This window comes from Henckelia pumila, chromosome 2 (assembly GCF_033568475.1).
Source record: "Henckelia pumila isolate YLH828 chromosome 2, ASM3356847v2, whole genome shotgun sequence".
In the NCBI taxonomy this organism is placed as follows: domain Eukaryota; kingdom Viridiplantae; phylum Streptophyta; class Magnoliopsida; order Lamiales; family Gesneriaceae; genus Henckelia; species Henckelia pumila.
In genome coordinates, this window is record NC_133121.1 from 107202086 (window position 1) to 107213103 (window position 11018).

The 11018-nt window shown below is 37.0% G+C and overlaps 1 protein-coding gene, 1 long non-coding RNA gene, 1 other non-coding gene and 1 pseudogene across 3 annotated transcripts; 1 reads left to right on the forward strand and 3 right to left on the reverse strand.

Moving 5' to 3' along the window:
• Positions 1-254: 254 nt before the first annotated feature.
• On the forward strand, positions 255-2834 carry LOC140881082 (uncharacterized; annotated as a pseudogene).
• A 1360-nt stretch (positions 2835-4194) lies between these two features.
• LOC140884143 (dolichyl-diphosphooligosaccharide--protein glycosyltransferase subunit 4A) lies at positions 4195-4635 on the reverse strand. Its single transcript, XM_073290814.1, has one exon. The coding sequence runs from the start codon at positions 4633-4635 to the stop codon at positions 4522-4524; it is 114 nt and encodes a 37-aa protein (XP_073146915.1). The 3' UTR covers positions 4195-4521.
• Positions 4636-5829: 1194 nt separating this feature from the next.
• On the reverse strand, positions 5830-5901 carry TRNAH-GUG (transfer RNA histidin (anticodon GUG)). The gene has a single exon. It is a non-coding gene; the product is annotated as a tRNA-His (tRNA).
• Positions 5902-7704: 1803 nt separating this feature from the next.
• Positions 7705-8303, reverse strand: LOC140884148 (uncharacterized). The gene is made up of 3 exons (XR_012150568.1): positions 8130-8303; positions 7877-8034; positions 7705-7798 (listed from the first exon to the last, which is right to left on the reverse strand). It is a non-coding gene; the product is annotated as an uncharacterized lncRNA (long non-coding RNA).
• Between the last annotated feature and the right edge of the window lie 2715 nt (positions 8304-11018).

Sequence of the window (11018 nt, forward strand, 5' to 3'; positions counted from 1 at the left end):
TTGATTTAGCCTAATGACAGGCTAAGTCCTCTATGCTAGATCATAACTATTCTACGAAATGATCATGATATTGTAATGTTCGATGATATTATGATAATCTGAAAGTTGGTTAAAATTTTTTTATAAGGTTCGAGGTTAATATTAAGTACATCTTATATGTTGACAAAGGAAAATGAAGATGATAATTGATAAGCAAAGAAACTCTCCAATTGCACCGTCAACTCACCTCCTTTACAAGCCACTATTCGGTGTAGGCGTTTACTGATCCAGCCCCAGACCCACCACACAAAGCGGCAACCGCCTGCCTTCTTATAAAACCAATCCGCTCAAATTTCATTCAATTCCTTCTTTCCTTGAAAGCCCAAAATAAGGTCCAGCACACAAAAAGATACGCGTTTTCCCTTCCCTTTACTTTTTTTGTGACAGATAATACGTTCCAACAATGTAAGTTATGTAGCTGACAAGATTCTTGAGGGTTGGATTTGAGACAGAGACTGGGTACTTGTAGGCTTGCAGGGGAAAAAACAGAGTCTTTTTTTTTTTTTTTTTGTGGGTGTTGAGAGGCTAGATTAGGAGGAAAAGAAAGATGTGGATTGCGGGAACAATTGATAGTTCAGGATGCCCGAGTCTCTGTGGAGTCTTGGTTGTAGAAGCTTATCCCAAGAGGTATTCTTCCAAGATCCCCTCTGATTTGGTACTTTTCTTGGGCCTTGGATTCATAGATTGGTAATATTTGCTCTGAGATACTTGTGAAAGATTGTGTTTTTATTGCTTTTAGAAACAAAGAGAAGAAGAATATACAGATTTTTGTGTCTCTTTTTTGCTTTGGAATTTCATCTGATTGATTTTTTGGATTTGACGGGTCTGAATTAATGTCTCCCACCTGTCTTTGGAGGGTGCTAGGAGATACGTGGGTTCGCTACGAACTTCATCGTGTCTTATTCATTTGAATTTCCCTTATCTTGTTTTGGGGTTTTTTATTTTATATTTTTCTTTCTAGATTAATACCTGGGATTTGTAGGATTTAGTTTATTGTGTGTGAGTCGTGGAAAGATTAGTGATATGAATCGGTTCAGGGCTTTAATGGAGTTTGGAGTTTGTAGCTGGGATTGACTTTATGGAGATATGTTTATAAAGATTGGATTTTTTTTCAAAATGCTTGTTGGGGTCGATTTTTTATAACCCAGCATCGAAAAATAGCACTTAGGAAAGGGAAAAGCTTGCGGGGGATGGGAGATGCTCTTCTAACTGTTCTGTCAATGGAGAATCACCACCCTTCAACTCTCTTATCTATGGATTCCAGTGCCTCGTCCTCACATGATGAATTAGACCTTGAGACGGCAAGTCATTTTAACACGTCCCCCTGATATTAACTTACCACTTTCTGCCGAAAGGAGCCCCCCTCCTCAGCCTTGGAATACTGAATACTGAGCACTGTGACATTCTTGATGTTGGACTAGGTTCCCAGTTGTATGAAACTGAGAGTTTCCTAAGTGTCCCCAAGATTGGGAGGAAATGTGCCAAAAGGATTGATAGCATCTGGGGTGCCTGGTTGTTTTTCAGCTTTTACTTTAAACCGGTGTTAAATGAGAAATCGAAGGGAAAAATCACACGTGATCGTAATGGAGTTTCTGGGTTTGATAAGTCGGACCTCCAGCTCGATGTTTTCATGGTTCAACATGATATGGAGAACATGTACATGTGGGTGTTCAAAGAAAGGCCTGAGAACTCCCTAGGTAAAATGCAGCTTCGCAGTTTTATGAATGGCCATTCTCGTCAAGGGGAGCGTCCTTTTCCATTTAGTGTTGATAAAGGTTTTGTTCGGTCACACAGGATGCAGCGAAAGCATTACAGGGGACTATCCAACCCTCAGTGTGTTCATGGCATTGAGGTCGTTCCGTCCCCCAATCTAATGGCTCTTGATGAAGATGATCGCAAGAGATGGATGGAACTTACAGGGCAGGGCGGGATCTGAACTTTACTATTCCGCAAGAAGCTAGTGATTATGGGTCATGGAGAAATATGTCAAACACGGAGTTTGAACTCGAGAGGCCACCTCCTCCTATAAAGGGTAACAATAATTTACCGTCTCACTCAAAGAAATTGCTCAACGGATCCGTGCTAAATCTGTCACAAGGGAACGGCGATGATTGTTATTTAGCTGTGAGTGCTTATCCTGATCGAATCCCAGATTTGGAAGTTCACTCAAGCGAGCCATACTGGTTGAATGAATTCAGTGGGGTGCTAAGAAACATTTATGGTCCCGTTACAGCCGCGAAAACCATATACGAGGACGAAGATGGTTATCTAATCGTAATCAGCTTGCCCTTTGTAGATCTTCAGAGAGTAAAAGTTTCTTGGAGAAACACAATAACACATGGGATAATCAAGGTTTCATGTACAAGTACATCTGGCACACCGTTCATCAAGAGACACAACAGGACGTTCAAGCTCACCGATGTATCCGCAGAACACTGCCCTCCTGGAGAATTCGTCCGAGAAATCCAACTTTCGACCCGTATCCCAGAAGATGCTAACATAGAAGCATACTACGATGGACCAGGAACGGTGCTCGAAATTTTGGTGCCGAAACCTCACGGGGTCCCGAAGAACATGAAGCTCGTGTGTGCCTTCGTCCTCACCATGGTGTCAATGATCTTATGTTGACTTAAAAGGCCTTTCTTGGATGATGTTCGAGGTGATTGTTGTTTGCATTGTTTTCTGACATGATCTGCACTTTGATCCAACAAAATATGCATTTGAGTAGCTTTAGATGTAATTTCCTTTTGTTTTGGAAGTGATATTTGAAGTATTAATGATTCAACCCTTTATCACTCTTCTTCTCGAGGAAAAAAACAATCTGTTGTTTCTTATTTCTGGTGCAACGAACGAATCAACTGGGAACTTCAATAACTTTTATCTTATTTCGGAAGTGTTATTTGCGTAAAATTATTGACTAATAAATTTTACCAATGTGCAAACTATCCGTTGAATTCGCTTATGGTAGCCTACATGAGCATATAAAATTAGTTTTTTTTTTTCTCTTTCTGAGAATAGCATAGCATATTAAACTAGTTGACGTCTAAGGGATGTTGTGACTACTGGTGATGAGATCTACACTCCACCGCCCATGTCAGGCAGTTGTCTTTGGGTGTGTGTATATATATACACATCTATATTATTATATTTATCATTGAAAATGCCAAATTGGTTCACCTTACCCAATCCCATTTAGGTCGGCAAGTTGTTAGTAGAGGCAACGTATCTCGATAGACGAGATAATTCAATTTTGGGTGCGCTGGATATTAGCAGAGGCAACGTATTGTTTGGGAATGCTTTTAGGAAACATTTTAGTGGGAGGATTTTGTGCAAATTTAAGCTCAAAAATGATTGCTGGAAGCATTCTCGATTGTTCCCTAAATATTGGAATAAATCTCTTGACGTAGTACAAAAAATGTGGACGGAAAATGATTGCTAAAAGCATTCTCAATCGTCAGCTTCGGCTAGTTGATTACAATCTAACAAATGAAAGGTCTATACAACAGCATCCTCAATCTTCTTCTTATCCGCAGCAGGGGAGCCATAAAGCAATCTTCTCGTCTTTAACAATGTTCCTCATGTTCTTATGCCTAGTTGATTACCACGCATTTTTTTGCATTGACAACCACAAATTCTTATTACCTCCCAAGGATAATGGAGCGTTATTAATATTATCATGTAAGAAATTCTTCCACAATGGACTAATTTTGAATTCAAATCATTCTCGGCTACTTTTCTTGAGAGTTCGTGGGAATGAACTATCCTAAAATACATCACTGATGTAATATACTAATACGATAAATATTTTAAAGGTAGATTGATGCACAACTTGAATTATAGCAATAAGAACTTTTTCTTTCGAATCTTTAAATTGAAGATAACAAAACTGTTCTATTTCACATAAATTCATTTGATGATGGGATAATACATACACGAACGTGTGTTTACTGTTTATTATTAACATAACTCACGGTAAGTCGTACGGATTAATGCTGAGTTATTACCCGAGATGTTTATCATCAAAAAAAAATTTCTCTTGAAGAAATACTTAAATCCAAAGCCAAAAGTTTTTTTATTTTCAAGAAATCAAAAGCATGTCTCGAATATAAGGTTGAAAAATCTAATCTATAACTTTGCATTCAACTTCTTCATGGGTAGATAATGTTGATGGCACAAATCAAATAAACAAGTAACTTAGTTGTGATACAGAAATAGAAATATGACTACATATATGAATGTATACGAAAACCAGACGAGATAAAAAGATAAAATAAAATGAAATGAAATATCTTACAAAAATAAGAGCTCAGGTATTATCCAAATAACTCTAGTCCAAAATTTCACAGCAAGGTGAAATAAATTGTCTGACAAAAGGTAAGTTTGTATTGGTTAATCCCTGAAAATTCATTAAAGAAAGCCAACCTGATACAACACTCGTACTTTAGTTAGTTACTTCTAAAGATGTATACCCAGCCGCGCTCTTCAGTTGCCCTCATACTTAGGATCTGCCACCACGTAGTGATAGGCAATCACCAGGGCAAATATGAAGATGCCAAGAAAGTTGGCAACAAAGCCCAGATCCTGATCATCAATCATCTGAGAATACAGGCAAAACAACGACCAACACGGTCAGTATACCTGAAGAACATATATGATCATTGACTTTTACCAAAAACAAACAAACAAACAGTTCACAGAATCATTCCACACAGCATCAACTAAGGTTTTTTCCCTCTTTCTGCTGAAAGAATAATTGTTAAAGACTTGATGCCAATATAAGGCTGTCAGAGTACAGAAAATGTTACAGGCAATGAGGTTGATATTGCTAAAATCTGAACCTTGTGCCCGATGATTTATTCCTCAGACTTCAATTTTCATGTTCGACGACTCAAAACATAGAACAAATTTTCAAAAACATTACCCATTCATCAGGTCCCTATGAAATAAGAAAAATGCATTGAGAAAGCAAACTGGTGGCATGGGTTGGTTTCAGGGAGTCTTGGAGTCAAACTGACCTTCCTTCTCAGATTCAAAAAAATTTCTTATTCAAGAATAAAACTTTTTATGGTCAAAGACACGAAAACAAGTTCTTGCACATGCTGGAACAATGCAATAGCATGACATTCCATCACAGTCCACAGACATAACAAACGCTATAGAATATCAACCATGCAAATAGCAGCATATTCCAATCACATTCAAGAAATTCAACCCATTAGAAAATTTGTCACGGTAAAAGGGAAAGGAGAATCCTATTCAAGAAAATCATGCTTATCGTAGATCAAGCTAAAGCATCAAAACTCCACTAGCAAAGAATTTTACAATCCTCGAAAATCGGCAGTCAAGTAAAAGCGAAAACAAGGCCCACCCAGTGGGCAGCAGCGCTATCCAATGAAAAATCTTAAGAGCTATTTAACATTAGCAAGCACAAAATATACAAAATCTGAAACTTAATTCGCGAGTCGCTCATTTGTTGACCAAAATTATAGAATATAGAATGCAAGACGAACACGACATCATCGACGATTTTCCTTTTTCTGAAGAACATGACAGATCGACAAGGATATGATAAACAAAATCGAAAAATAAAATTCGCTGCATACAAGGATTTTGAGCTAGCAATCGGTGGCAACAAAGAAAAGTAGTCGAGAATCTTACGATTGTGGTTCGAGAAAAATCACAGCGCTTCTCAGCTAGTGCAAATCAGTGGATGCTTCTCAGAAAATTCGAAACGCTGCGTTTCGTGTAAACTGGGCGCAAAACGACAAAAATAAAAAGTAAAAAGAGATTTGTGGCTGCTGGGATTCGAGCCCAGGTCTCCACGGCCACAACGTGGAATTCTCACCACTAAACTACAGCCACTGGTTGCCATTAAAGGATCAAATTTTTATATAAACCCGTATTAGTCACGTAACATCCAATTTTCCATAATGCCACAAATTGATTGGATAAGTCATTCTTTGAACTCTCTAATGTCTATTTGATATTTTTAATTATACATTATTTATTAGATTATTTAAAACAATAAATGTTGGCCTTTGTTAATAGAAGATTCACCTAATGCAGTTATGTCGCGGAGCCCAATAGATATTTTAAAGGTGCACTCAAAGAGTTATTTGTGGGTTGGGCTACACCACTTTAGAGATATGATTGCAGCTGCACCCAATCTGGGCTGGGCCATATTTGTTTGGACCAAGTATTTTGACGGTGCCAAGCTTAAGAATAAATATAGACGGCAAATGCCTCGATGTACATATTTATGCTACATAGAGAAACATTCATTTTATAATTTAATAAAACACATTCGATTCATCATCTGAATTCAAAATAAAAATACGATGATATGATAAAAACAATCCTATCACATATTTTTTTTTTATATTTTAGAGTCGATATAATTGAATATTGCATGGATGCTTTTTTATAAGCTTTTACGCGCTTTTACGCACTTTCCATACAAGTAGTGATATGATGCTGATTTTAGCGTCGGAGTGGCTACGCCTCCGGGCGAGTCATCTCACATGTTTTTTTTATACACAAAAATATGGGATCATTTGGCTCGGTTTATTGAAGAAATTGGTTCATTGATTATCGGTAATTTATTTGATTTGAAATTTTTGAACGCATCAAAATACGAAAGCGTGTTATAGCGTAGTATCAACTCATACGGTTTGCGTTATCCGTATGAAGTCGGGTTGATGTTATTAATTCTTGATGGTACATTAAATTAAGGGGAAATGCATCATATCAGTATGTATTCTTTAATGTACTAGGAAAAGGGTACGTGCAATAGCGTAGTATCAACTCATACGGTTTGCGTTATCCGTATGAAGTCGGGTTGATGTTATTAATTCTTGATGGTACATTAAATTAAGGGGAAATGCATCATATCAGTATGTATTCTTTAATGTATTAGGAAAAGGGTACGTGCATTGCACGTGAAATATATATGATAATAATGCGACGAAAATAAACAATTTTTATTGGAAATGAAATTCATAGAATACCCACTAATGTCGAAATATATTTCTAAATAATCATTCATATATATATATATATATAACAATTTTATTCGGAGAATATTTTTCAAATATTAATACTACTCATGCCATAAAATATAAAGTAATCAATACTTTCCCTTTTTCATGCTAATCACTTTTACTCCAGCCTCCTTCCATTGATTCAACATCCGTCTTCTTCTTTGAGTAAATGCTGTTATGTTCTCGTCATCTTTAATTTCAATGGTTTCATCTGTCGGTAGTTTTGATACCTTCATATCATCTTGTTTACCTGTAATTTTCAATGAATTTCTCTTCTTTTTTCCTTTTGTGATTTCGGCAACTGGCTAGCATCTCTTGGGTTTCAGATATTTTTGTGTTGAAGATTTCTGGCTGTGGCTTTTGGAAGGCTTCCACTACTATAGACAGTGTATTTTTTTGTCTATAAATTTTTTGATCCATCTTGAAAAGGAACACATGTTGTCCCTTGATTGTGTTGCCAAGAGCAATGGAAAATTTTGTTTGATTTGATTCCTACTAATATATAATTTCAAATAACAGATTAGTCTTCAATGGGCAGTTCAGTACGCAATAAATTGAGAACTTGAAAATTTAGAATTATGATTACAATCATGTATACCTTATCAAGTAATTCAATGTATTCCTTCACAGAGCAGCCAATAAAATCGGAAGCGACATCTTCAAATAATGTTAGTCTTGCTGATGTGTCATTATCTTGCACCATCATTGTTAAACGATACCTATAGAGATTGACATGGTATCAAGGTATTGACAGATACTTTTCAACATCAATACAACATATGAGTGTTTGGTGTTACCTTTGAATGACTTGAACAGATTGGTTTATGAAATTTGCACAACTAATTCTATTTGTTGTTTTAGTGACTGCTTTCAGACAATTGGCACATGCTTCATACCATGGTTTTGACTTATTTTCAATCTCACATATATTTGCCTTAAAGAAGTAATACATGTCCTGTTTAAGATAATAAAACTGTCAGCATTTATGAACTGTTATCTTATGGAAATCCCTTTTGAAAACCATATAGCAAGCTTTAATATTGTTTGTACCTGTTTCAAAGAAGCATCCTTATCCACCAAATACTTTAGTGTGGTTTCCTCGCATTCTTTGATTCTGTTTGCTGCCCATAGTACTTTTTTTTTTTTTGAAACCAATAGAAATAACATTAAACCAAATCCTGCAAAATTACAGAGGAAATAAAAGTACGATAGGGCTTAGCCCTTCCTACCAGACCAGACATGGAAACCGCTTCCCTAGCCAAAGCATGGGCAGCCTGATTCGCTGATCTATACACAAAAACAAATTGACAAGACGAGAAATCCCCAGCAAGGATTTTACAATCATCCACTATTAAGCCTAATCTAGAAGAATCAGACTCTGAAGAATTATTCAACGCTTCAATGACCAGCAGAGCATCAGATTCAACAATAATAAGAGAAGAGTCTAAACTTTTAAGCCAACTAAGAGCTTCTCGTATACTCAAGGCTACTGCTACCGTGGCGTTAAGGTGTCCCTGAAATCTACCATGAGTAGCAGCTACCACTATCCCATAAGAATTACGAAGAACGCAACCATAGCCAAAATGAGAATAATTATCTATCACAGCAGCATCAACATTACACTTCAAAACATTTTCAGGAGGCTTTATCCACCTTCGAAACCCAATCTGTGAAGTAGAAGAGGAGGGTTGAGCACCCACCTGCTTAACCATTAACCATTGAGAGTAGATATTAAAAGCCTATTGGAAAATAACAGTAGCTAACTTGCACCTCCCATTCCAAACCACGTCATTTCTATTTTGCCAAACACACCACAAAATAGTTGCTGCTAAACCAATCTTGTTAAGCTCACAATTGTTAGCTAAATGATTCCACCAATCTGAAAAAGACAACATAGAAGAAAGATTGCTACCTATTGGAGAAATGCTCCAGAAATTTCTTGCAAAAGGACACGACAATAGAACATGAAAATCGTCCTCTGGTTCATCATGACAAAGTGGACACCACTCTGCCACCTCCACCCTACGACGCTGCAATGCTTTCAAAGTCGGCAAACAAGAAGAAAGAATTCTCCAAATGAAGTTTTTGATTTTTGCCGACACATTTAGTTTCCAAACCACCTTCCAATTGATACCATCTGGATTAACGTTTGATACTTCTACATTCATTAAAGTCTTGTACCCACTTTTAACAGAATATTCACCAAGTTTCTCCTCCTCCCACATCCACTTATCATCTCTCTCGTGATGGCTTAATGGAAGAGAAAGTATAAGCTGTTGGTCTCTCTCCGAGAACAAATCCTGCACAATATCCAAATCCCAAGCTCCATTTTCTGCGACACGCAAAGAGTCAACTATTGTATTAATCAAATTTGGGTGGCTCCATGAAGAAATAAAAGGATTAATCTTATCAGGAATCCAAGGATCCTTCCAAATGCAAGTCTGTTTCCCTGAACCGATACGAATCCTAGCCCCTTGTCTTAATAAACCTTGTGAGGACCAAATACTTTTCCAAACATAACTTGGATTATGCCCAATTTTAGCATGTAAGAAGTTGCAGTGCGGAAAGTAACGAGCCTTAAGAACCTGAGAGGCTAGAGCTCATGGTTTAGACAACAATTTCCAGCCTTGCTTGGCTAACAGAGCCGTGTTAAAAGCATGAAACTTTCTAAAACCCAATCCACCATCCTCCTTGCGCCAACATAATTTTGTCCAGCATTTCCATCGTAAACCTCTTTCATTCTCTCCTGACTTACCCCACCAAAACGAATTCATCATTCGCTCTAATTCATCACAAAGATTGATAGGAAGGGCAAAAACACTCATCACATAAGACGGGATGGCTTAAACTACCGCTTTTAACAGGATTTCTTTTCCTGCTCGAGACAAAAATTAATTTCTCCACCCATTCATCCTTCCCCAAGCCTTTTCCTTAATGAAATCAAAGACTTCACATTTGTTTCTACCAATGAGAGATGGGAGACCCAAATACTTACCATGGTTGGTAGTATAATTTACTCCAAGAACCTCACATAAAGTGTTCTTCAGTTCATTTGAAACATTGGCACTGAACGAGATAGAATATTTGTCAAAGTTCACTTTTTGTCCTTAAGCTGCCTCGTATTTGTTTAGACAATCAATAATACAAGAGCTCTCTTCCAGATTGGCCCTGAAAAAAAGATAACTATCGTCTGCGAAAAATAAGCCGGAGCCGATCTCGCCACCTTGATGCCATGTAAATTCCTTCTTTGAACAGCCATTTGCAGAATTGAAGTTAGTCCCTCAGCACAAATGAAACAAATACGGTGAAAGAGGATCACCTTGACGAAGTCCTCGCTGAGGAATGATGGGGCCAATCTCATAACCATTATTGATCACTTTATAACTTACAGATGTAATACAAAGCATCATCAAATCAACCCACTTGTGGTGAAATCCAAATTGGAGCATCATAGCTTTTAAAAATGCCCATTCAACTCTATCATAGGCTTTAGACATGTCAATTTTGAGAGCTGCTTCCCCACATTTTCCTTGTCGCTTGCATTTAAGATAATGCCCAATCTCAAAGGCAATAAGAACGTTATCAGTAATACATCTCCCGGGAGTAAATGCACTTTGAGATTCAGAGATAATCGAGTCCAGTACCTTCTTCATTCTGTTGGCTAGTACTTTAGAAACAATTTTGTAAATAACATTACAAAGCGAGATAGGACGAAAATCTGCCAAAGTTTCTGGTTGTTTAAGCTTGGGAATCAAGACTATAGAAGTATCATTCAAATGCTCTAGAAAGAAACAGTGATTTAAAAAACTTAAACATGCCCTAGAAACATGTTGTAACGCCCCGAATTATTTAATTTTGATCCGAAAATATTTAATTTGAGAGTATTTAGAGTTTTATAATATTCTTAAATTATTTAGGATTGAAATTGAATAAATTGGG